Raw genomic sequence first — 22,646 nt, 5'->3', positions numbered from 1 at the left:
TCTTCGATTTTTGCATAAATATGCAAATACGTCAACAAGCATGAAAATCGATTTATAAATTTGTACAACTGAGGCCAGTTTTAAATTTTTGTACTTCGGTGTCTAATATCGGCTGTCTAATTACAATACACAGTAACTGATCTGGTTGCAAATCGAGTTTTGGACTCGAATAAATTATTACTAAGCTTTGCTCTTACTTTTAGTATTTTAAAACTAAAATCGGTACACAGTAAAAAATACTGCATGCGCGAAACACCGTAATTTTTCTGTCCTAACTAACATACTGAATATCTTTATCCGGAATCATAATAAAAATATACATATATTTTTTTGCATTTAGGTAATTTTGTATTTTATTATACTTATAATGGCAAACCTGGTTCAAACGACAAATCTTCCTAATAGGAATTTATCTATACTTAAACCTCGTATAATGATTTAATTATTGTAGAGCTATCAAGTATTAATTTAACAGAAACCAAATATAAAAAACCTTAGGTTTTATTGTGTATGACTGGGGCTAGGTCATAATTCTTAATATTTGTAATTTTGTCAATAAAAGCATAAAAAATATTTTTTTGTAGAAACAATTGAGCAAAAGCCACTGACAATCAAAATTGGATTAATTATAGCAGCTGTAGCAGCTTGTGTATTTTTAATGCTTTTCTATATTTGTCTTTATTATCGGCAAAAAATAAAGAGGTAAGTATTAATTATAGACTAATTGAAAATAAAATCATGCATTTTAAATTGTGCTCTTAAAATTCATTACCCAGTAACGTTTAATTCTGAAAACAACAATTTGTTTTACTCTTTTAGAGAACAACGCGAAAAGATGATTGCTGTTGAAACAGCAAGAGCTGTTATTATTACACAATGGACAAAAAAAGTGATTGTCGAAAAAATCAGTAATAATACCGATGATGTCACAGAGCCTTTGGTAAGTGTTTGTATGATTTAAGAATGGAAGAGAAATATTAATGGTACCGATATTTTTGAACCGATTATTTTTACTTTCTGTTGAAGTGTTTATTTGGGTATTTATTAACTATTAGTTCCACACTCCAGAATTAAGAATTTTCGGAAAACACTTTTCGTTATATTAATGGGATAACAATCATAAATAAGTCAAGGGATTTTGCAAACAGTATTTAAGTTTTATTAATTTATATAAAATATTATTAAATATTTCAGCTAATGCCAGTAGTCAAAATCGAAAAGCAAAAAGTGTCCTTAAATAATGCTCAAGATGGAGTACTTTCCGAATATGAATTACCCATGGATTCGGATTGGGAAATATCTAGAGACAAGCTATTATTAGGAAAGAACCTAGGAGAGGGAGCATTTGGAAAAGTTGTTAAGGGTGAAGCAATAAATTTAGTAAAACCTGATACTCGAGTAACGGTAGCTGTAAAAATGCTTAAAGGTATACTTTTATGATTTCATTATAAATAATTTTATTATTTTGTTGTTTCTTTTTTTATATTATTTTCAATTCCAAATTCCAATTCATTTATTGATGTAAACTTGCCAATAGCCTAATACACGTCAAAGATAAAAGATGAACAAAAGTTGAAAGACATTTAAATGCTAGTTACATATAGATAAAATATATATATATATATATATATATATATATATGTATATATATATATATAAACACATAGATCAAAATTGAGATTTCAGATATTCTTCACTACTATAAAATACATTTCTTACTAAAATTTCCTTAACTTTACTTTTAAATTGAGTTGTGGAAAGATCTTTTATGTTACATGGAAATTTGTTGTAAAATTTACTTGCCCAATACCCTGGTCCAGTCTGACACTTCCTTAGCCTCCAATAGGCCGGAACAAGATACAACTAGACACCTGTGTCTAGTGTGATCACTGTGCACACATCTATGAGTCTCAAAGTGCTCACCATACTCCTAACAAACATCAGGTTCTCCAGGATATACAATGAGGGTACAGTAAGAATTCTCAGAGCCCCATAGGCCAATCTACAGTCGTCTCTAAGCCCCAGGCCTGCAAAAACACTTACAGCTTTTCGTTGCAAACCAAATACTCTCGACATTCCCGCCGAATGCACCCAGATTGCATATGTCAAACGAGCGTGAAAAATGGTATAATAGACTGTTCTTAAGACGTCGTGTCACGTGTGTCAGCTGCAAAGGAGACTGTGGTGTCATCGGTGAAGAGTGTGTATGTAGCGTTTGATTCAATGCTTGCAAGGTCGTTAATATATATTAGAAATAATTTGGGTCCAAGACATTTACAAAAAGACATCGTCAATGCAGTTAATGCCTCTAGTTAGAGTATATATAGTTTATAGAGTTTATATATAGTTTATAGGAGTATAAATATAAGAGGGCTTTATTTGAGTAGGTTAAGTATCCCCAGTATTTCCTCCATGGACTCCAAGAAGGTGTCAAAAAGACCAGAGGGGCTATGATATATAGCTACAATAATCAGGTTAAAATCTTTAAGATATACACAACAATATTCATTACAAATGTCAATTAAAAATCAGTCATCACATACAACATCAAACCGAATAGAATTTTTTATTCCGAGACTTAGCTGAAAAACAAGCATCTACAATGAATCTACTTGCTTGGTTTTTGTGAGCATTTTTTTGAATCTGCATCCCAATATGTTATTGTCATCTATATACTTTATAACATCCTTTGCTTCAGTTCAGTTTTTGGGGTCAGACCAGTTACAAAAAACTTGCTTTTTCTGCGCAAGCTATAGATTGCCGTGATTTTTGTTACTTCTAAACCGTGGCTGTGTTCTTTCATTTTCGATTTTCTTAACAGTTTCTCGACTGGTTTCAGACTTTTTCCTAATAACTGTCGTCCGTATTGTCATTGCCTGTTTGAGTAGGAATAAAAACATTGTTATTGTTTACACTTGCAGTGACATTTGCTGGGTTGTCATTATTTCAATCGGCATTCTTTTCCGGATCAGGGTTGTTGGTTGCCTCCGGAATGTCCAGAACTCTGGATGTGTTCTGTGTTTCGAGATCGTTGACGTCGATTCCTACTGCAGCAGTGCGAGTTTCTACTGCCACGGCCGTCTCTACCTTCAGGCCGTGAAATAAAGAGGTCCTGCAACACGGCATAGTTGTCTATCTCCCGGCTCCGTTCCCCACTATTCAGTGTTATTATTTTGGTTATAATAATTTATCGGGTCGAGAGCCGGGGATTCTGCTGAAAAACTTGTTGTATTTTGAAAGTTTTATTTGTCTTTTAATTGTTTAATACTTTAATATCGGTAATAAGTGTTTGTGATCTTTCGCGGTTACCTTCTAATCAGCTGTGCATGTGCAATTTCAACAGTAAAGTCCCATTGTTTTGTTTACCTTCAAATAGGCTTATTTACATTTGTTTTTCTTTGGTTTTTAGTGCGGTTTTAAAACATTACCCCTTCCTGGTTACCTACCTAAGTGTTGCTTAAAGCCGTGTACTTATACCTACCCATTCCTAGTTTGCATTCTTTGGTGTAGTCATTTAGGAAAACATTGGCAAAAGAAAGTACATAGGTCAACTTGAACTTGAGGTGAAGTTTTATTATAACTAGGTCAGTGTGTGTATTAAAGTTAAAAAAGGCTAAATGGGTAAAAGCCATTCACCGAGCTGACTGGTCAATATAAAAGTTTGCATTTTTTAAATGAGGCATCCAAAAAACTGGTTGCAATTTCTGATATTCAGTCAGATAGCTTTAATTCCGACTATGACCAACAAGAGCGGTCACAGGAGTGTAATAATTTAAACAACATTTTATCAATTTTAATTAATCAAGTTAAATTAGTAATTTTAAAAAGGAAATGATACACCTCTGATACTATAATTATGGCATTTATGTTATATACACTTTCCCCAAGTGCATATAATTTAATGAGGGATTATTTTAATTTACCCACAAAAAGATATCTTCAATACCTCTCTTCCAGTTTGGATGTGGCCCCAAATAGTTACTTTAATATGACTGAAAATGATAAAAGTACTAATGGGTATGTGAAATATTTATCTGGCTTTTTAAAAGATCTTTAAGCAACACTTAGGTAGGTAACCAGGAAGGGGTAATGTTTTAAAACCGCACTAAAAACCAAAGAAAAACAAATGTAAATAAGCCTATTTGAAGGTAAACAAAACAATGGGACTTTACTGTTGAAATTGCACATGCACAGCTGATTAGAAGGTAACCGCGAAAGATCACAAACACTTATTACCGATATTAGGGTCCGGTAAAGTTAAAGGGACGTTTAAAAACCGATTTTTTTTTTAAAATTTTTACATAGAATGTTGAGTGTGGTCAAAATATTGATAAAAAAGTGAGGATGATTGGAAAAAATACAAAATTTTGGAAATTATGAAGGTTTTTCTACATACGTTAAATACGTAATTATTGCCAACTTGCACAAGGTTTTTTAGCTCTTGATTTTGCTATAGTTAAAAAATATATATATTGGGGCAATTTTGGAACTTTTTGGGGGTTATTATTGTAAATTTGTATAATTTTTTATCGCTTTGGACCCCTTTTAATTACATATTTTGTAATTTACACACAAGAAAAATAGAACAACAACCTTCTTGACAAAAATGGCAGTGGCTTCACTACGTCCTCAGTAGTATTTTTTGGTTTTGCCGGGTACACTTTTTAGTTGGATGGGTTGGCTGTGGACTCAATTTTAGATAATAAAGGCACAATATAGTTAGATTTTACATTACATAAACAAAACACATTTATCAGGTGTTAAAAAATAGGTATTATTTATTTAAATTATTTGATATTTTATGTAATTTTATATATATAAATATACATTTTGAAAAAAAAAACATAATTTTAAGATATTTAATTATTTATAGGTAAATAATAACGATGAGGTTTAATGTACTTTAACTTATAGTCAAAACAATAAATATCTTTAAATTCATTATAGGCATTAGGAATAGGAATTATAGGCACAAACACGCGGGGCTCCCGCCCCGCGTGTTTGTGCCTATAATTCCCATTTTCTAATTATTATCCCATTCACTAAGTAGGGCTCAAACGACTACCCAACCCACTATTTAGCGCCAACCCAAGGTTCCAATCCCTTTTTGCAATCCCAACTCCACATGTGCGCCAACCACACAGTCCCATGTGCGCACACGGGGCTGCCGCCCCATGTGCGCCCACTTTGTATGCGCACACGGGGCTACCGCCCCGTGTGCATATTTTATGATTATATAAATTAACAAATACTTACCTATAATGAGACAGGACAGAAAATTACGATAATCGTACTAGTACAGTAGCCACTCCCAATAAATATGTGACATTTTGACAGTTTTTTTTATTTATGAATAAATTCGTATTTACATATTTGATATTCCTGATTTGCTTGTGAATGGAAATTTGTGTTTATCACCTAAAGAAGTGATGTAAATCCTTCTAAGTTGCTGAATTTTGTTACTTAAGGCTTTAAATTTAAATTAATAGCATATATAATGATCAACGTGATGCCTAGTCGCAAATAGAGTGTAGTTAAGCCGGGTGTAATTGTGAATCATACGTAAGTAGAAAATCCTTTATAATTTTTAAAATTTTGCATTTTTTTACTTCATCCTCACTTTTTTATCAATAAAATGTTCAAACTCAACATTCTATGTAAAAATTTTCAAAAAAAAATCGTTTTTTAGACGTCCCTTTAACTTTAACGGACCCCCGATATTAAAGTATTAAACAATTAAAAGACAAATAAAACTTTCAAAATACAACAAGTTTTTCAGCAGAATCCCCGGCTCTCGACCCGATAAATTATTATAACCAAAATAATAACACTGAATAGTGGGGAACGGATCCGGGAGATAGACAACTATGCCGTGTTGCCGGATCTCTTTATTTCACGGCCTGAAGGTAGAGACGGCCGTGCCTCTATCTTACACTTGGCAACACTGCATAAGAGAGCTGTTCACGGCCTGATAAGTAGAGGAGGCCCTGCTACTGCTTCATCGATTATGGCAGCAACTACGGACACGTCAGCGTGTTTGGAGACACTACCGATACCAAAGTCCGATGTTTGGGAGAAAGAAGAGGGGTTTTGTTTACTGTGTTTTTAGCGGGAGTTTGACGTTTTTTTAGTTGCGTTAAAAAACTTTTCTTTCCATAAGCTGGAAGTTGGAAGTGCCTGTAGGATCTTGTTCTTATCGGTCAACTCGGTTACTAACCTTCAAAGCTTTCGTTTTTGGCCTCTGCTTTGTTCAGATTTACTCCGCTAACCTCAATCTCGTTTGCAGCATCATCACAACAAACAATTCTGGTTTTATTAATGACATGTATGTTCTTCCACGTCATGAAAGTTAGCAACAGAATCAGAAACGAAAATCAAATTTTTACAGTCGCCCAGATAAGTTCTGCACGCAATCTATTTTTTTGCATATTTATGGATTAAATCTGATTTTAAACATCTAAAATAAAGTTCAGAGACAAACTATAATTACATATAGACAAAAAAAAGTGTAGATTTTATTTTTTTTTCGGTATAATAGATAAATGTTTGTAAAATAATAAATAACTTAAAAAAATCACAGTAATTGTTAAAAATTTTGTTACACCTTCAAACTTGGCATATAAATTAAAGATAATAAAATACACCATATATCTCAGAGACACACGTTTTTTCAGGGAATGAAGGGTGTAAGCCACCCCAAATAGTTTAAAAAATTGTAGTAATTAGTAATAATTTTGTTACACCTTCAAACTTGGTGTATAAATAAAAGATAATAAAATACACGATATATCTCAGAGACACACGTTTTTTCAGGGGATGAAGGGGTGTAGGCCACCCCCAAATAGTTTAAAAAATTGTAGTAATTACTAATAATTTGACCTTTTTGTAAAAAGTTTGAATATTTAGTGTAATATCAGAAAAATTTTATGTGGTTGAATGTGTTTATTTTATATATTTTAAATATAGATTTTTATAGATTAATAATTATTCTATCTAATGTATAGGGAACTGGATACTCAAATTCATGATCAGTTATTTTGTTAAGTTCTTTATATTTATCAATAATACTTACTAGGCCATTTTCGTTTAATCCGTAATATTTGTTGATAACTTTTTGTAAAAATCTTCCCAAAAGTACAAAACATACAAACATTTTATCTGTTACCCGTGTATACTTTATAATGCATTTAGCAACTTTTGTCGCCGTTTCAATATTTAGGAAGGTTACAAAATAATCCCATTTTAAATGAGTCATTACGTCTTTTGTTTCATTATATCTAAGACTTTCCTTATTCGAGTCGCGGTATTTATAGATGCTTGTCAATACATTTCTATAATGTTTAACTAAAAACTGTAATTCAATATCGCCTAATTTACGTTCTTTGTCATTATCCGTATTTTTAAATGGATTTTTTTTAATTTGACATAAAGAACAAAAATATAAATAATTTTCATTTGCTGCCTTTTCCAGTGATGTTTGGTCTTCTTCAATATTGGAACATTGTTTATAGTGAACCCAACGTTTGCAGATATGACATTCGATGTAGGGATCTGTGGTTTCTTGGCCACAGATTAGACATAACTGAAACATTTTTTGTGATGCAATTAAAAGTATATTTTTATTTAAGAAACAGGACTGAATATTCGAATTTATTAAACTCTCCTATTTTCAAAATATATAATTCATTTCCACGTTTTTTAGGTCTTCCTGGGATACCTGCCATTATAACTGAAATTGTGTGATTAACTGACTTGAAACACAGAATATAACGATTACACTTAAAAATGTTCTCTTTATTTAAGCTTAAATATTAAATTTCAATAAAAACCTTGTAAATTAAAATATTATTTAAAAAAGTGATTATACAGGGTGTCCCAGCGAAAACGAAACAGAGCTATTTTCGGTATGAAAAATTTTTTTTTTCAAAAATCTCGGACACGTCGATTTTATTTTTGAGGGGGACAACTTTTCCTTACCAAGGCACCCTCATACCAGCAACCCCCTTCGAGGGGGTGGAATCACCCCTAAAATCCTAAATGGAAAGAGGGGTCGTATGATACCTTATTTTAAAGGTCTTTTAATTCTGAATATAACTGCCAAATTTGAAGTGGCTAAAATTATTTCTCTGGATAAAACAGCTTGTCAAAATTGCGGAAACAGCGAAAATGAAAAAGGTATTATGGACTCTTTTTTGGATAATATTTTTAAAAGAACAAGGAAATCTTATTTTCGAAAGGGTCACTTATTAATTAAGAGGCCACCTAATACCTGGAATCCTTTACGAGGGGTTGAAAGCACCCCTTAAATCTTAAACAGAAAGAGGGATCATGTTATACCTTATGTTGAAAGCGTTTTCACTTTAAATTTAAATGGTGACTTCTGAGTGACTGATGGATTTCTTCTGGATATGAAAGCCAAATAAAATTCTGGAAAAAATGTTTTAAATAAACCTTTATGCCTGATACCCTTTCATACAATTTTTTTTATTGGATCATTAAAACATGATTAAAAATTTATTAGTATTGTTAATATTATTGTTATTACACCTTATCAGCATATCATAAATAAAAACAAAATACCAAATAAAATGCAAACACAAGTATCTGAAGAATTTATTTAGCTTGCTAAATATCATTGGTACTTTTTTCATAAGGCAGCATTTATTTAAATAATTTTAAATCATTACCCAGTCTCTTACGTGTTTAAACACTGTTAGCAATGGTTTATTCTACTGCAGAGAGGGTTGAGATGATAGAGTTTTTCTTTCGGCATAACAATTGTGCCAATAGAATGGTACAAGAATTTAATGACCTTCATCCAGAAAAACGAGTCAACAGAAAATACGTTCTAGAAATAGTTGCTAAATTTAGGGAATCTGGCAGTGTCTTAAATAAAAAGCGTGAGGTTCAAAATGCTGTTGTTGTCAATGAAGCAATGCAAATAACTGTCCTAGGTCAACTTCATGCCGAGCCAGGAATAAGTGTCAGAAAATTGGCGACGAGTACAGGAGTAAGCAAAAGTAGTGTTCATAGGATACTTAAGCATAATAAATTCCATGCTTACAAAATTCATCTGGTGCAAGAACTGAATGAGGACGATTTTGACAGACAAGTGCAATTTTGTGAATCGCTTAGTGATATGATAACTGTTAATCCGCGTCTTATTTACAACATTTGCTTTTCAGATGAATGTACTTTTTTTCTTAATGGCAACGTAAATCGTCATAACTGCCGCTACTGGTCAAATGCAAATCCAGGCCAGTTTCGTGAAGTTCATACCCAGTTCCCTGAGAAGTTAAATGTTTGGGCGGGAATCTTGGGCGGCTCCATTGTTGGTCCGTTGTTTCTGCCCGGAAATTTGAATGGAGAAATGTACCGAGATCTCTTGGAAAATGCCGTATATCCAAGAATAGTAGAAATAATGGAAGGCGGAAATCATTCTGATGATGATCAAGTCGTTTTCCAACAAGATGGAGCGCCTCCACATTATGCTGCTGGTGTGAGGCAATATCTTGATGAGATATTTCCTGATCGTTGGATTGGAAGGAGAGGACCTTTTATGGAATGGCCAGCTAGGTCACCCGATTTAACCCCATTAGATTTTTTTTTATGGGGGCATTTAAAAACAAAAGTTTACGCTACCCAACCAGACACCCTAGAAGACTTACGCCAGAGAATTATAAATAAGTATCAGATGATAACACCTGAAGTTCTACAAAACGTCAGGCATCGTTTTGAGCAAAACCTGTATTCCTGCATGGAAGTAGGCGGGGCACAATTTGAACATTTAATAAATTGACGTAATTTAAATAAACTTGTTTTATTTAAAAGACACAAAAGGAAAAGGGTAGGTATTTCTTATCTCTCCACTTTTACTGGCAGTAAAGATTGTATTTCTTGCTATTTTTATATCCACAAGATATCCATCAGTCAGTCAGAAGTCACCATTTAAATTTAGAGTAAAAAGGCCTTCAAAATAAGGAATGACACGACCCCTTTTTCTATTTAAGATTTAAGGGGTGCTTTCAACCCCTCGTACAGGGTTCCAGGTATTAGGGTGGCCTCTTAATTAATCAGTGACCCCTTTGAAATTAGAATTTCCTTATTCTTTTAAAAATATTATCCAAAACAGAGTTCAAAATACCTTTTTCATTGTCGCTGTTTCTACAATTTTGACAAGCTGTCATATCCGGATAAAAAATTTTAGCCACTTCAAATTTGGCAATTATATTCAGAATTAAAGGACCTTTAAAATAAGGTATCACACGACCCCTCTTTCTATTTAAGATTTTAGGGGTGATCCCACCCCCTCGAAGAGGGTTACTGGTATGAGGGTGCCTTGGTAAGGGAAAGTTGTCTCCCTCGAAAATAAAATCGACGTGTTCGAGATTTTGGTAAAAAAAAATTTTTTTAATACCAAAAATACCTCTGTTTTTTTTTCGCTGGGACGCCCTGTATATATTCAAAAGCCGATTTAGATTAATTATTATAAAAATCCAGCTTAAGTTAGTTTTGACTAAATTGTAACCTTAGATAATTTTCTTACCTAACCTTATCTAACTTTAGTTAATCTTACTTAATCTAACTTGACCTTGTATTACCTCATCTAACCTTACCTAAACTTACCTAACTTTACCTAACCTTACCCAGCTTTGCCGAAGCTTACCTTACCTAATTACCTAACTTTACCACTTAACCTTAACTAACCTAATATAATCCAACTTAACTGCAGTGTAAAAAGAAAATCATAAAAAAATTAGAAAGACATTTGTGCAAACAAATAAATAACATAAATTAAAATCAACCAAACTAATTAATAAAAAACCTCTACTTTACAACCTCACTAGACAAAACATCTAAACGTTATATAGCAAAGTAAGCGAATGAGCTCACAAAATTCCGTCCTAAGTCCAAAATTTTCATATTTTATTTGAACCATAGAGAAATGAATATTAAATTGAATGAAAAACTTTGAATTACTCTATGAGAACCGTCCTGTTAAGTCTCGAGCGCATACGTTGTATGTATTAACTGTTATTGTTCTAACGAATTATTAGAACTTTATTATATACCTATTTTGTTATATATTTTAATGAAATACTATGATTTTGGATAACTATTTAATGTGGATTTGAATTATTACTAATTACTATGATTTTTTAAGTTATTTAGGGGTGGCTTACACCCCTTCATCCCTTGAAAAAACGCGTGTTTCTGAGATATATAGTGTATTTTATTATCTTTCATTTATACATCAAGTTTGAAGGTGTAACAAAATTAATACTAATTATTATACTTAATACTAATTATATTATTATTGTACTACAATTTTTTAAGTTATTTGGGGGTGGCTTACACCCCTTCATCCCCTGAAAAAACGTGTGTCTCTAAGATATATGGTGTATTTTATTTTCTTTTATTTATACACCAAGTTTGAAGGTATAACAAAGTTTTTAACAATTACTGTAATTTTTTTAACTTATTTATTATTTTCCAAACATTTTTTTATACCGAAAAAAAATCAACTCTACACTTTTTTTGTCTATATGTAATTATAGTGTTTCTCTTAACTTTATTTTAGATGTTTAAAATCAGATTTATTCCTTAAATATGGAAAAAAATAGATTGCGTCCTTATCTGAGCGACTGTAAAAATTTGATTTTCGTTTCTGATTCTGTTGCTAACTTCCATGACGTTGTTCTCCCTCCAGTCTTTTTTGGCACAAGAATTATGGAAGAGAATACAGAACTTTACACATATAATAATACTCGACAAATTTTTCTGCAATATTTAAAAGTTGATTTTTCAGGAGCGTCATCGGTCGGCTGTTTACTAGACGACGCCATGTTGATTGATAGCTAAAAGTAACTTTTTTAATATTTACCGCTTATTTTTTTATATTTAAGAAAACAAATTGAACATATAAATACTCTGGAAGGTGTTCAGGCTCCAACAATTTTTTTAATTTTTCTGGCTCTCATTCATCTCAAGTTAAATTTCTCAGATTAAAATCTTGTCACATCTTATAATAATATTTTTATTTTGTTCATTGCAAAAGGCTTTTTTTGTATTTTTAACTGTTAGAGGCTCATAGAAGATCTCTCTATTAACATAAAGAGTCTGTTATTTAAATATTATAATTATGAAGGGTAATCTGTAAATTTTCATTTACTAAAATTTATGTAATATTTAGTAAAGATAAGTATATAAAGCTTAATCGGTACAATAAATATAAAAATAACTATATCTTTAATCCGGAAAAGGAAACAGAACTGAAAATCATCATTTTTGCACTGTACAAGAAATTTTTTTTTAAGTTCTTGGAATTAAAAATTATTTAACTTATTTTAAATATAGGAATCGTTCTAGGTAACGTAAGTTAAATAAATATAAAAATATCTAAATTTTTAACAGTTTGCAGCAGTTTGAACCAATAATCATTAATATCAATAGCTCTTAGGTTAGCAATTTGTAATAAAATTAATATACAGTGTGACCCATTTGTTTTCGGGTCACCCTGATAAAAAGTTTATTTTTGGTGCGATTTTGCTCGGGTTTTTTTTAAATGTTAGGTCCAGAAAAACTGCATCATTATAAAAAAAAATTCTGCCATGCAAATTCCAAGGCCTACTAATGTCAGTTTTTAAGGGCCAAATTTTAAGAAACCATGCTAGGCATTTTTTTAGCAAAAAATTGTGCACACCACTGGATTCGGCATCCCCCGAAACGGCCTTATACCAAATTTCACCAAAAAATATTAAATAATAACAATTTTATGATAAAAAAAAAGAAATGCGCTTTACTTCTAAATTGTCTCTAAAAATTTTTGAAATATTAAATTGTCACATTTGACATCTAACTGTGAAAAGTGGCAATAGAACGTGTTTAGACAGTATTAGTAATCATGGAAAATTTAAATTTAAGAGAAAAAATTGAAATTGTTCGTCTTGTTGGTGGTAACACGCGTTCGATGAGAGAAGCTGCCAGAGAATTTAATATAAGGCATCCTGATTTAATTAATCCGGCATTTAAGCTAACATTTTTGCACACCTTAGAGGATGGTGACCAGGCAAGAAGATTAGAGTTTTGCTATTGGCTTCAGGGAAAATATTTAACAACAGAAATTTTCTAGATAAAATGCTTTTTAGCGATGAAGCCGCTTTTACCACAAATGGCGTAGTCTCCAGTCAAAATTGCCGCCACTGGTCCGTGCAGAATCCAGAATTTATAATAAATGCAAGGAGATAGTATTCGCAAAATTTTAACGTTTGGTGTGGAATACTAAGCGACAAAATTATTGGCCCTTTTTTCTTTAATGGTAATTTGAATACAATTGAATTTTTGAATTTTCTTGAGAATGAATTTTCGAACGCATTAGAAGATTTACCCTTAATAAATCACCTTAATTTGAAGTTTCAATTAGATGGTTGTCCTGTCCATAATGCTCGTTTAGTAAGAGACTGGTTAAATCAACATTTTGAAAACTGTTGGATAGGACGAAACAGTCCTTTCGTTGAGTGGCCACCGAGATCCCCGTAACGCCACTCGATTTTTTTCTCTGGGGCTTACTTAAAGAAAAAGTGTACAAATTAAGACCTCAAAATTTAGAAGATCTACAAGTCAGAATAATCCAGGTTTGTTCAGAAATTACTCCGTCCGTAAAGTTATTTTAAATGTAGGCAAAAGGAATGTAAAATGTATAGAAAACAATGGTGGATTAGTAGAAATTTCAAAAATTTAGTAGCGGTTAATTTTTAATTTTTTTGTTTGTTGTTTTTATTTTATTTGTATTTATTTTTGTTAGTTTATTGTTTGTTTTAATTTGTATTTAGTTTGGAATTGTTATTTGCTTGTATTATCTTTGTTCAATTTGTTTTTTTCATGGCTATCTACACATTTTTAAATGTAAATAAATGCATAATTTCCCTTTTTATTTTTTGTTATAAAATTGTTATTACGTAATATTTTTTGGTGAAATTTGGTATAAGGCCGTTTTGGGGGATGCCGAATCCACTGGTGTGTACAATTTTTTGCTAAAAAAATGCCTAGCATGGTTTCTTAAAATTTGGCCCTTAAAAACTGACATTAGTAGGCCTTGGAATTTGCATGGCAGATTTTTTTTTTGTTATAATGATGCAGTTTTTCTGGACCTAACATTTAAAAAAAACCCGAGCAAAATCGCACCAAAAATAAACTTTTTATCAGGGTGACCCGAAAACAAATGGGTCACACTGTATAAATATGAGAAACTGTATATTACGAACAGTGTTAAATTTTTTGCAATACAATAAACGTTAAATTTTAATCTACAGGAACTATATCAAATGCAAGTTTTGGTGTAGACCAAGCAAAAAGCCTCCCCTAGTTTCCGCTTATAATAGAACTAACAAATATTTTACTTCTGTGGTATTTTTAGATGGCCACAATGACAACGAAATGATGGATCTTGTGTCAGAAATGGAAATGATGAAAGTCATTGGAAAAAACATAAATATTATAAATTTGATAGGCTGTTGCACGCAAGGTGGTCCTCTTTATGTGATAGTCGAGTATGCGCCTTATGGAAATTTGCGCGACTTTCTAAGAGAACACCGACCATCTTCAGGGGGCTATGAAATAGCTATCGGATCAGAGCAAAAAGAAAAGAAAACTTTAACTCAAAAAGATTTGGTTTCATTTGCCTACCAAGTGGCTAGAGGCATGGAGTATCTGGCTTCGAGACGGGTAGGTATTGGATATGATTCACCGACATTTTTTTATAAAGCCTAATATGCTTATTTTGCTTTACTAGCATGTTATGAAATGCCCATAATAATATAACGCCGATTAAGCTTTTACTCACCCAAAATTATAAGTATATGTTTACTTAAACATTATAAGTATATTTTGAACCGTTAATAACGATGTTTAGCGTATTTATAACGTTATGCAGTTTTACATAGATGTAATGCGGCAAATAAAGGAGCTGACTTTTTTATAGTTAGTTTTGGTATTCTAATTCATTGATTTTTTTTTTATACCCGAAAAAATAAATATGTGCTGCAAAGCCGTCTTATCTCAAATCCAGGATGACAAAGCAAAAGCCAATTGAGCAAAACCTTGTCCAAATTAGGGAGCAATTATTGTGTTATACGTAAGGAATTGCTAGTAAGCTCACACTTTATCTAGACGACCCTGTCTGCAGGAACGCAAATATTTTACTGTGCTAGAGAAATAGGAGAAAAACATTAAAGTATACAGAACATCCATTATTAAAACGAGGATCACGAGGGCAAGGTATAACGAGAGTTATATAGTCTGATAGTACGCGAAGGACTGTCCCCAAAACTTTAAACTTCTTGGAATTGCCCACAAGATCCTAAAGACCATAAATAATGCTCTACCAAATGAAAAAGCCACCAGGAAGCAAGGGCAGAGCCATCATATGATAGATATAAAATTAGATGATGAAAAATTTTTGAAAAAATGTCTTCAATTAATTCTTGTAGCAAAGTATGGTTTTATTAATTTATTGTTTTTCGGATTTTGAAGGGTCAGCAATTAACGTCCCTCCCAAACTTCCTTTGTAACATTTGCAATAAATATCTCTTTTTTATGAATCGGACGTAGGTAGCCAATGGTAAATAGAGATTAATTTGCTTTTATTGGGACCAATAACCACCTATTTTTGTAGATTTGGCTAATATATCTCTTCGTTCTTGTTTAATAATAAATATATAGGGTATTGTTACAATCATTGCCTTCATCACCCCGGGCTAGAGCGGAGGGGTTCCGCTGATGAGTATTTTGTCTTATAATTAGTATTGTATTTTTTCTCAAAAATCTAATATCAAAAAAAAAATACAGTTTTCCCTCCTCCCCAGTTAAAGAGCTGTCGATAGGCTCCATGCAATGTTAATTTGGCTACGATATACCAAAGTTTGATATATATTTAACTTGGCTGGATCGTATAGCTTAGTGTTTTCGTTCTTATATCAAATCAACATTCCTCCAATCGCTAAGAAAAAAGTTTGTTTCTCTTTTAGAAAAGAATCACCTTAATAGTCGAGAGCTTAGTCGATACAAATAAATGCTAGTAATTTATGCGAAAGTTTCTTATCTTTTCATCTACTTTTTTACTAACTCTCAAGGCCACTTCAGGAAATCTTCGGTTCGCAGGTTAGTCAATATTTGAAGGGTAATAGACAGGACATTCTTCTTCATTTCATCTTATCTTTATGCTCTACACAAAGATAAGATGTAAAGAGAGCCAGAGGCTTTTTTTGTGTTTTTCTTTTAACCGTTCTTTACCTAAAAACACATAACCTCTCCCAGCAATCAATACAAGTGGGATATCGCTAAAGCATTGCGATTCTCTTTTTAACTTAAAACTTTGCTTGGTAAATTTTCTGCATCCAAGACCTGAGTTGACCGGACTGGTATAGTGAGATGTGTAAATGCTTAAAAGAGAATTTATTCAAGGGGTTATGGATTTTTTTTTCAATTAACCACATACTTGGTTTTTTTAGTGCATTCACCGAGATTTAGCGGCTCGAAATGTCTTGGTCAGTGACGACTACGTATTAAAGATAGCAGATTTTGGATTAGCAAGAGATATTCACTGCAATGATTATTACCGGAAAAAAACTGATGGCCGATTACCAGTTAAGTGGATGGCCCCGGAAGCCCTTTTTCACAGAGTATATACAACACAGTCCGACGTTTGGTCTTATGGCATTTTATTATGGGAAATTATGACTTTAGGTGGTACGTATGATACATATGATTTATAAATTTTAATAACAATCTTATGATTTTTAAACTCAAACTTAAATTTAAAATGTAGGTACCCCATATCCATCAGTTCCTAGCGTCGAAAAATTATTTCAATTGCTAAGAAACGGGCACAGAATGGAAAAGCCTCCATGCTGTTCTCTGGAAATTTATATGCTTATGCGGGAATGCTGGAGCTATCAGCCAAATGAGCGTCCAATATTTGCCGAGCTGGTTGAAGAACTAGACCGAATTTTGACGATAACAGCCAACGAAGAGTATCTTGATTTAGGCCTCCCACAGCTAGATACGCCTCCATCAAGCCAAGAGTCGAGCTGTGAAGAAGAGGGATTCTATTTTTCACAGTAAATATGCTTTTAAAGCATTATTAAACTTTAAGAACTTCGAACATAAGGTGATATTACCTTTTTTTGGTGTTTGATTCAAATGTGCCATATTAATTTTTTTTAAATAATAAAATGTTAAATTAAATAAAAATACAAAATTTAATGTAAAATTTTATTGAAAATGGTAACATATTAACCTAATATTGGAGTTCGACTATTAATATAAATATGTAGATTATTTTATTTTGTCCAAAAGCACATTTAAATCGAATACCCTTTAACAATATTGATGATTGAGGTGCATTTGTATTCTTAGTTTGGACATTCTTAATGATTGCCTTTACTCTTTTTATGTCTATTTAACGCGTTTTAAATATTTTAAATCGTGCTTTGTGTAAATCTTGTATAATAAATAGTTTTTGTGATGTTTTGTATTTTTTATCGATAGGCTATATAATATAAGTTTTAGATATTTAAAAGAATACATTCGTGTAATCATCAAAAGAGTTTAATTAGTTATGATATGTGATAGTTTGCCAAAATTAACACTGCAAGCTATAAAATATTCTTGAAAATCTTAGTAATAATGTAAATAATGAACGAATTAAACAAGGTCAAATAAATATATTATATTAATTCTTCAATTCCTTATAAGAATAATCATAGTACCTCAATCTTATAAAGAATGTGGGTGCAACCCAAAAAAAATAAAAAAAAAATAAACAAAATAGTCTTGCGCGTGTTGGAAGGATAGTTTCAAATGTCCAAATGTTTCTAAAAAATCCAATCTTCTGATGGTTAAAAGGTAACATGTAAATAATATTGTTATTCTCGTTTATATAGGAAAATAGTTTTTTCTATTTATATTTAAGTATTTTATTTATTTAATCGTTAAACATGCTAGTAGTGTGATTTAATAAAGTTAAGTCTCTTTCTTTATAGATAGAAGATTGGAGTCTCACTTTTTTTTCCTAACTAGGAATGTATTTTTTTACAAAATTTTATTGTACTAGAACAAAAACAAAAAATAAATAACTTATGTACAAAATAATGAAAATTTAGGAGAGAGGAAAAATGTTGATATGAATTTTAAACCGTAGAATACAAAAGTTAAATAGGAAATATTTTTATAATCGTAGTTTAAGTTAGCGTCCTTAGAAAAGTAATTAACTGGTGTATGTAGCAAGTATGGATAACAATCAAAAATAAAACTGTTTATAGCCAAATTGAGGAAGTTTAGATATTTTGATTTACTCAATCTTTACATTAGGCCAAAAATTAATAAAACGTTGTACAGCAAATAAAAATTATAAATTAAAAAAATCAACAAATATAGCATATTGTGCAAAATTATTGTTTCTTTTATATATATATATATGTGTATATATATATATATATGTATATATATATATACAATATATAATACTTTTTATATAATAAAAATTTAAGTCATTACGAAAAATAGTATAAAAATATATAAAATAATAAGAAATTAATTAGGAGAGAAAATAATATTAACCGTTTTTATTACCAAATGCAAAAGGAAGGAGTTAGCTTTAGAGCAGCAGTAAACAAAGTTCATCTTCACGACTCAGTCTTGAAAAAAGAGTAAATTACCAATAAATAAAGATACATTTATTAAGAATAAAATATACACAATTACACATTATATGATATTAATAACACTTCAATAGTGAATAGTTCTTTAGTCTCTTAGACGAACAAGTTATTTCATGAGCAGGTTTGAACAAATATTTAAATTGAGTATGGGAAACGATTTGTCTCCAAACTGTTCTCGACAGATTCCGTGTGTTGCTTTCTACATGTCGAATTCTGTTTATGTTCTCTTTCCACATCAAAACGTAAGCAAAAAGCTATTTCATGCATACCTTGTTTCCGATTTGGGCAAAGAAAGTGTTTTACTAAAAATGTTTAGGAGACAGAAGGTTTAAGAAGAATTCTAGGAATTCTTGCATTATTCTCACATTTTTAAAGAGATTTTGTGGTTACCAATATAGGTTGATCTTTGATTGACTATGATTATTGTAATGGACATCATGGTAAAGTTTCTTCCCAACTAGCACACATATGTACCTGTAGTATAATATAATATGTTAATGTGAGAGTATTAAACGTCTTGCACGATGTACTTTTAATGTATCATAAACAGACCAGCCAGCGCTGATATGATATGCGCGCCAGCTATGATACTGTAATGTAATATTAGAGCAAAATGTTGAAGGTATATTGCAACCGTATGTTACGGACACGTGACAGGGTAACTGAATCTATAGACCATAGTCGTTTTAGAAGTAATCGTGTAAAAATCTTTATTTTAACTATTAGTAAATTAAAGAAAACAAAGTGAAATTCTTACTTGTTCAAAGAATATATCCTCAACACTTAAATACAAGTTAAAGATTTTACAAAAAAAAACCTTTTGTTATTGAGGAAGTTACATTATTTTTGGTGGTAGATGTTGTCCACTTGCATCGCCCGGTTCAATACCACCACATAGGACTTAGGCGGCGTGAAGTGGTTCCATGGAACTCACGTTTCGCCGCCATGTCGATGTGTCCGGTTTCCAAAGGGGAAATGGAAAATAAAAATAAATGCATGATGGCGCCCTCACGACCAAAACTTTCCGGAGGTAAACTCGCCTCCCATTCGGATCTCCGGGCGGAGGCTGATCGGGGGGGTCCATCAGGCGGATTTAAAATCCTAAAAATCAATTTCTGCAACATTAGAGGCCTAAACACCAATATTAATGCAGTACACCAACACCTGCAATCAAATAAGCCTCACATTCTAGCATTGGCAGAAACAAAGGTGAAACCTTCAACAACAAATGTTCACCTCATTTATCCTGGATACGATCTACACACCCGATTTCGACTAAACTTTGGATTGGCAGTATTTGTCAAGAGCGATTTGAGTTGCCAGCGGGAAGAAACGCTTGAACCTGCGGACTTCGACGTCATGTGGTTCAAAATAATAGCCAGTGGTTCCACGAAATCCTCCGATGCGGCGGAAGGTTATGGCACTATAAATCAGCAGAGTGGAACCATCTTCGGGAATTTTATCGCTCATACCCTTGGAAAGAAGTCTGCTTTAAAACCAATAACATCTCAGAATGTGCAAACCAAATTACAGAGACGATCTTGGCAGGAATGGAAGCTTATATCCCTTTTTCTACTAAATGCGGATCAAACAATAAGCAATGGTTCAACCTGAATTGCAAAAAGGCAGTAAACACTAAAAACGCAGCATATCGCAAATGGCGTCAACATCCTTCCACCTAAAATCGGAAGAACTTTTTAACTTCCAGAAATAGCTGCAAGCGAATTATTGATGAATGCAAAGAGAGTCACAACAACAGGATCAAAAACAAACTGCTAAACTGCCCAAATGGAACAAGATCTTTCTGGTCGGTATCGAAAGCCGTTAGTCAAGCATTTGCTAAGTCGGCCTTGCCACCCCTAACAGCAGATGATGGTTCTATCGCGGTAACAGCAAGGGAAAAAGCCAACTTACTGGATAAACTCTTCGCGTCCAATTCTACTCTGCACTCGCAAGGCAAAACACCGCCATATTTGCCAAGGGTGAATTCATCGATGGGAGAAATTTCGTTTCCTCAACGAATTATAAATAAAATTCTTAAAAGCGTAGACACCAACAAAGCTTCTGGACCCGATGGAATTTCAGCTCTAGTACTAAAACGTTGTGCAGACGAATTGACTCCTCCCTTATGTAGACTGTTCACGGCATCGTATAAGCAGGGCCAATTTCCAACAAGCTGGAAAACTGCTCGAGTGCAAGCTGTACCCAAAAAGGGTAAGAAGACGATGCCCTCCAATTACCGCCCGATTGCACTAGTTCCAGTAATATCGAAGATTATGGAGAAAGCAGTCAACCAACAACTGTTAAGATATCTGGAATCATCTGGACTAATCAGCGATCATCAATACGGCTTCCGAAAGCTTAGATCCACCGGCGATCTTCTGGCTTACGTCACACACTTGTGGACGGAGGCCATGGAGAAGCACGGCGAGTCCCGCTCAGTCGCTCTTGACATTTCCAAAGCATTTGACAGAGTGTGGCATGAGGGACCAAGCTCTAACCAACCAAGCTCTCCTCAATCGGCATAAAAACCTCATTATTGAATTGGATCAAAAGTTTTCTTGAACAACGAACAATCCAAGTAGCCGTCGATGGACACCTCTCCGACAAGTTTAACATTAACGCTGGAGTCCCTCAAGGATGCATTCTATCCCCCACCCTTTTCTTGATATATATTAACGATTTGCTAGGAACCACTGTCAATCCAATCTACAGCTTTGCGGACGATAGCACACTTATTTCCACATTTAAGTCCGCCAAACCAACGACAGACGCAAGTTCTCAGAATCTTAGGCAGCAACAAGTAACTTCAACCAACAACGATATTAGAGCAATCTTGGAGTGGGGCGGTAACAATCTGGTCAATTTTAATGCTAAAAAAACGCAAGCTGCAGTATTTACGATGAAGACTAACCTTGGTGGCCCGGAGCTGGTTATGGCAGGCAAAACGTTGCCAATGAAATCATCTTTACATCTTCTAGGAGTCGAAGTCACCAACAGTGTGTCCTGGCATGACCACGTTGCCGAGATCGCCAGGGCAGCTTCCAAAAAACTCGGAGTGCTTTTCAAAATGAAAAAAACTGTATACACCAGAACAGCTGCTGACTCTTTATAAGGCTCAAATATGCCCTTCCCTCGAGTATTGTTCGCATGTCTGGAGCTCTGCACCCAAGCATAGTTTAAAGCTGCTAGATTCTATACAGAAGAGAGCTATTCGTCTTATCGACAATCCAGAACTGACAAAGAGTCTGGATAGTCTGGAGCACAGGAGAAAGGTGGCTGATCTCTGTTTATTCTACCGTTATTATTACGATAAGTGCTCCTCTGAGCTGGCAGGCCTGATTCCACCCAGAACGGAACAGCCAAGAAGGACGCGTCTAGCAGTTGCGGCTCATCAACATCGAGTCCACCTGCCTACCCCAAGGACGTCGCTGTATCGGGACTCATTCATCTGGAGAACATCTTCTTTGTGGAACGGGCTTCCACCTCATATATTTCCCGACGCATACAACCTGCAGCGATTCAAGATAAATGCCCACAAATATCTTCGCGCAAGCACCACTCCAAGAGTGACATAGGACTTTCCTCTTGTGCTTGTGTATATCATAAAAAAAAAAAATAATTTCAAAGGTTGATATTATTTTAAAGGTTGATTATGTTTGGTACCTCCCTCAGGCGAGGTTGCGTGGCGTGTTTTAGCCACTGTGCCACTAATGTCTTAAAATCTTTAAGAGTACTTAGTTTTTTGATGCAATACAGCTAAAATAAATAAGTATCTTTTTGAAACTCGTTTAAGGCTTAAATTTAGAAGTCAAAGCTATATTAAAACAAAAGCTATTTGTTATGAAAAGATTCAATATCGTGCTTACCTGCCTTGTAATGCAAGGTAATTACAAGGCAGATGGCAAAATATTTGTTATGATATAT

The 22,646-nt window shown here is 33.1% G+C and overlaps 1 protein-coding gene across 2 annotated transcripts in view; it reads left to right on the top strand.

Moving 5' to 3' along the window:
• The window catches only part of LOC126748840 (fibroblast growth factor receptor homolog 1-like), a 121,785-nt gene extending 103,336 nt beyond the window's left edge, over positions 1-18,449 (top strand). For both annotated transcript variants that reach the window (XM_050458335.1, XM_050458336.1), the window contains exons 7-12: positions 585-702; positions 820-940; positions 1,195-1,426; positions 14,417-14,724; positions 16,509-16,746; positions 16,826-18,449. In XM_050458335.1, coding sequence (XP_050314292.1) covers positions 585-702; positions 820-940; positions 1,195-1,426; positions 14,417-14,724; positions 16,509-16,746; positions 16,826-17,121 — 1,313 coding nt within the window. In that variant the 3' untranslated portion in view covers positions 17,122-18,449. The remainder of the gene's footprint in view (positions 1-584; positions 703-819; positions 941-1,194; positions 1,427-14,416; positions 14,725-16,508; positions 16,747-16,825) is intronic.
• Positions 18,450-22,646: the final 4,197 nt, after the last annotated feature.

The sequence above is a fragment of the Anthonomus grandis genome, chromosome 22 (genome assembly GCF_022605725.1).
Source record: "Anthonomus grandis grandis chromosome 22, icAntGran1.3, whole genome shotgun sequence".
NCBI lineage: Eukaryota > Metazoa > Arthropoda > Insecta > Coleoptera > Curculionidae > Anthonomus > Anthonomus grandis.
This window is presented reverse-complemented; position numbering and strand designations above follow the sequence as displayed.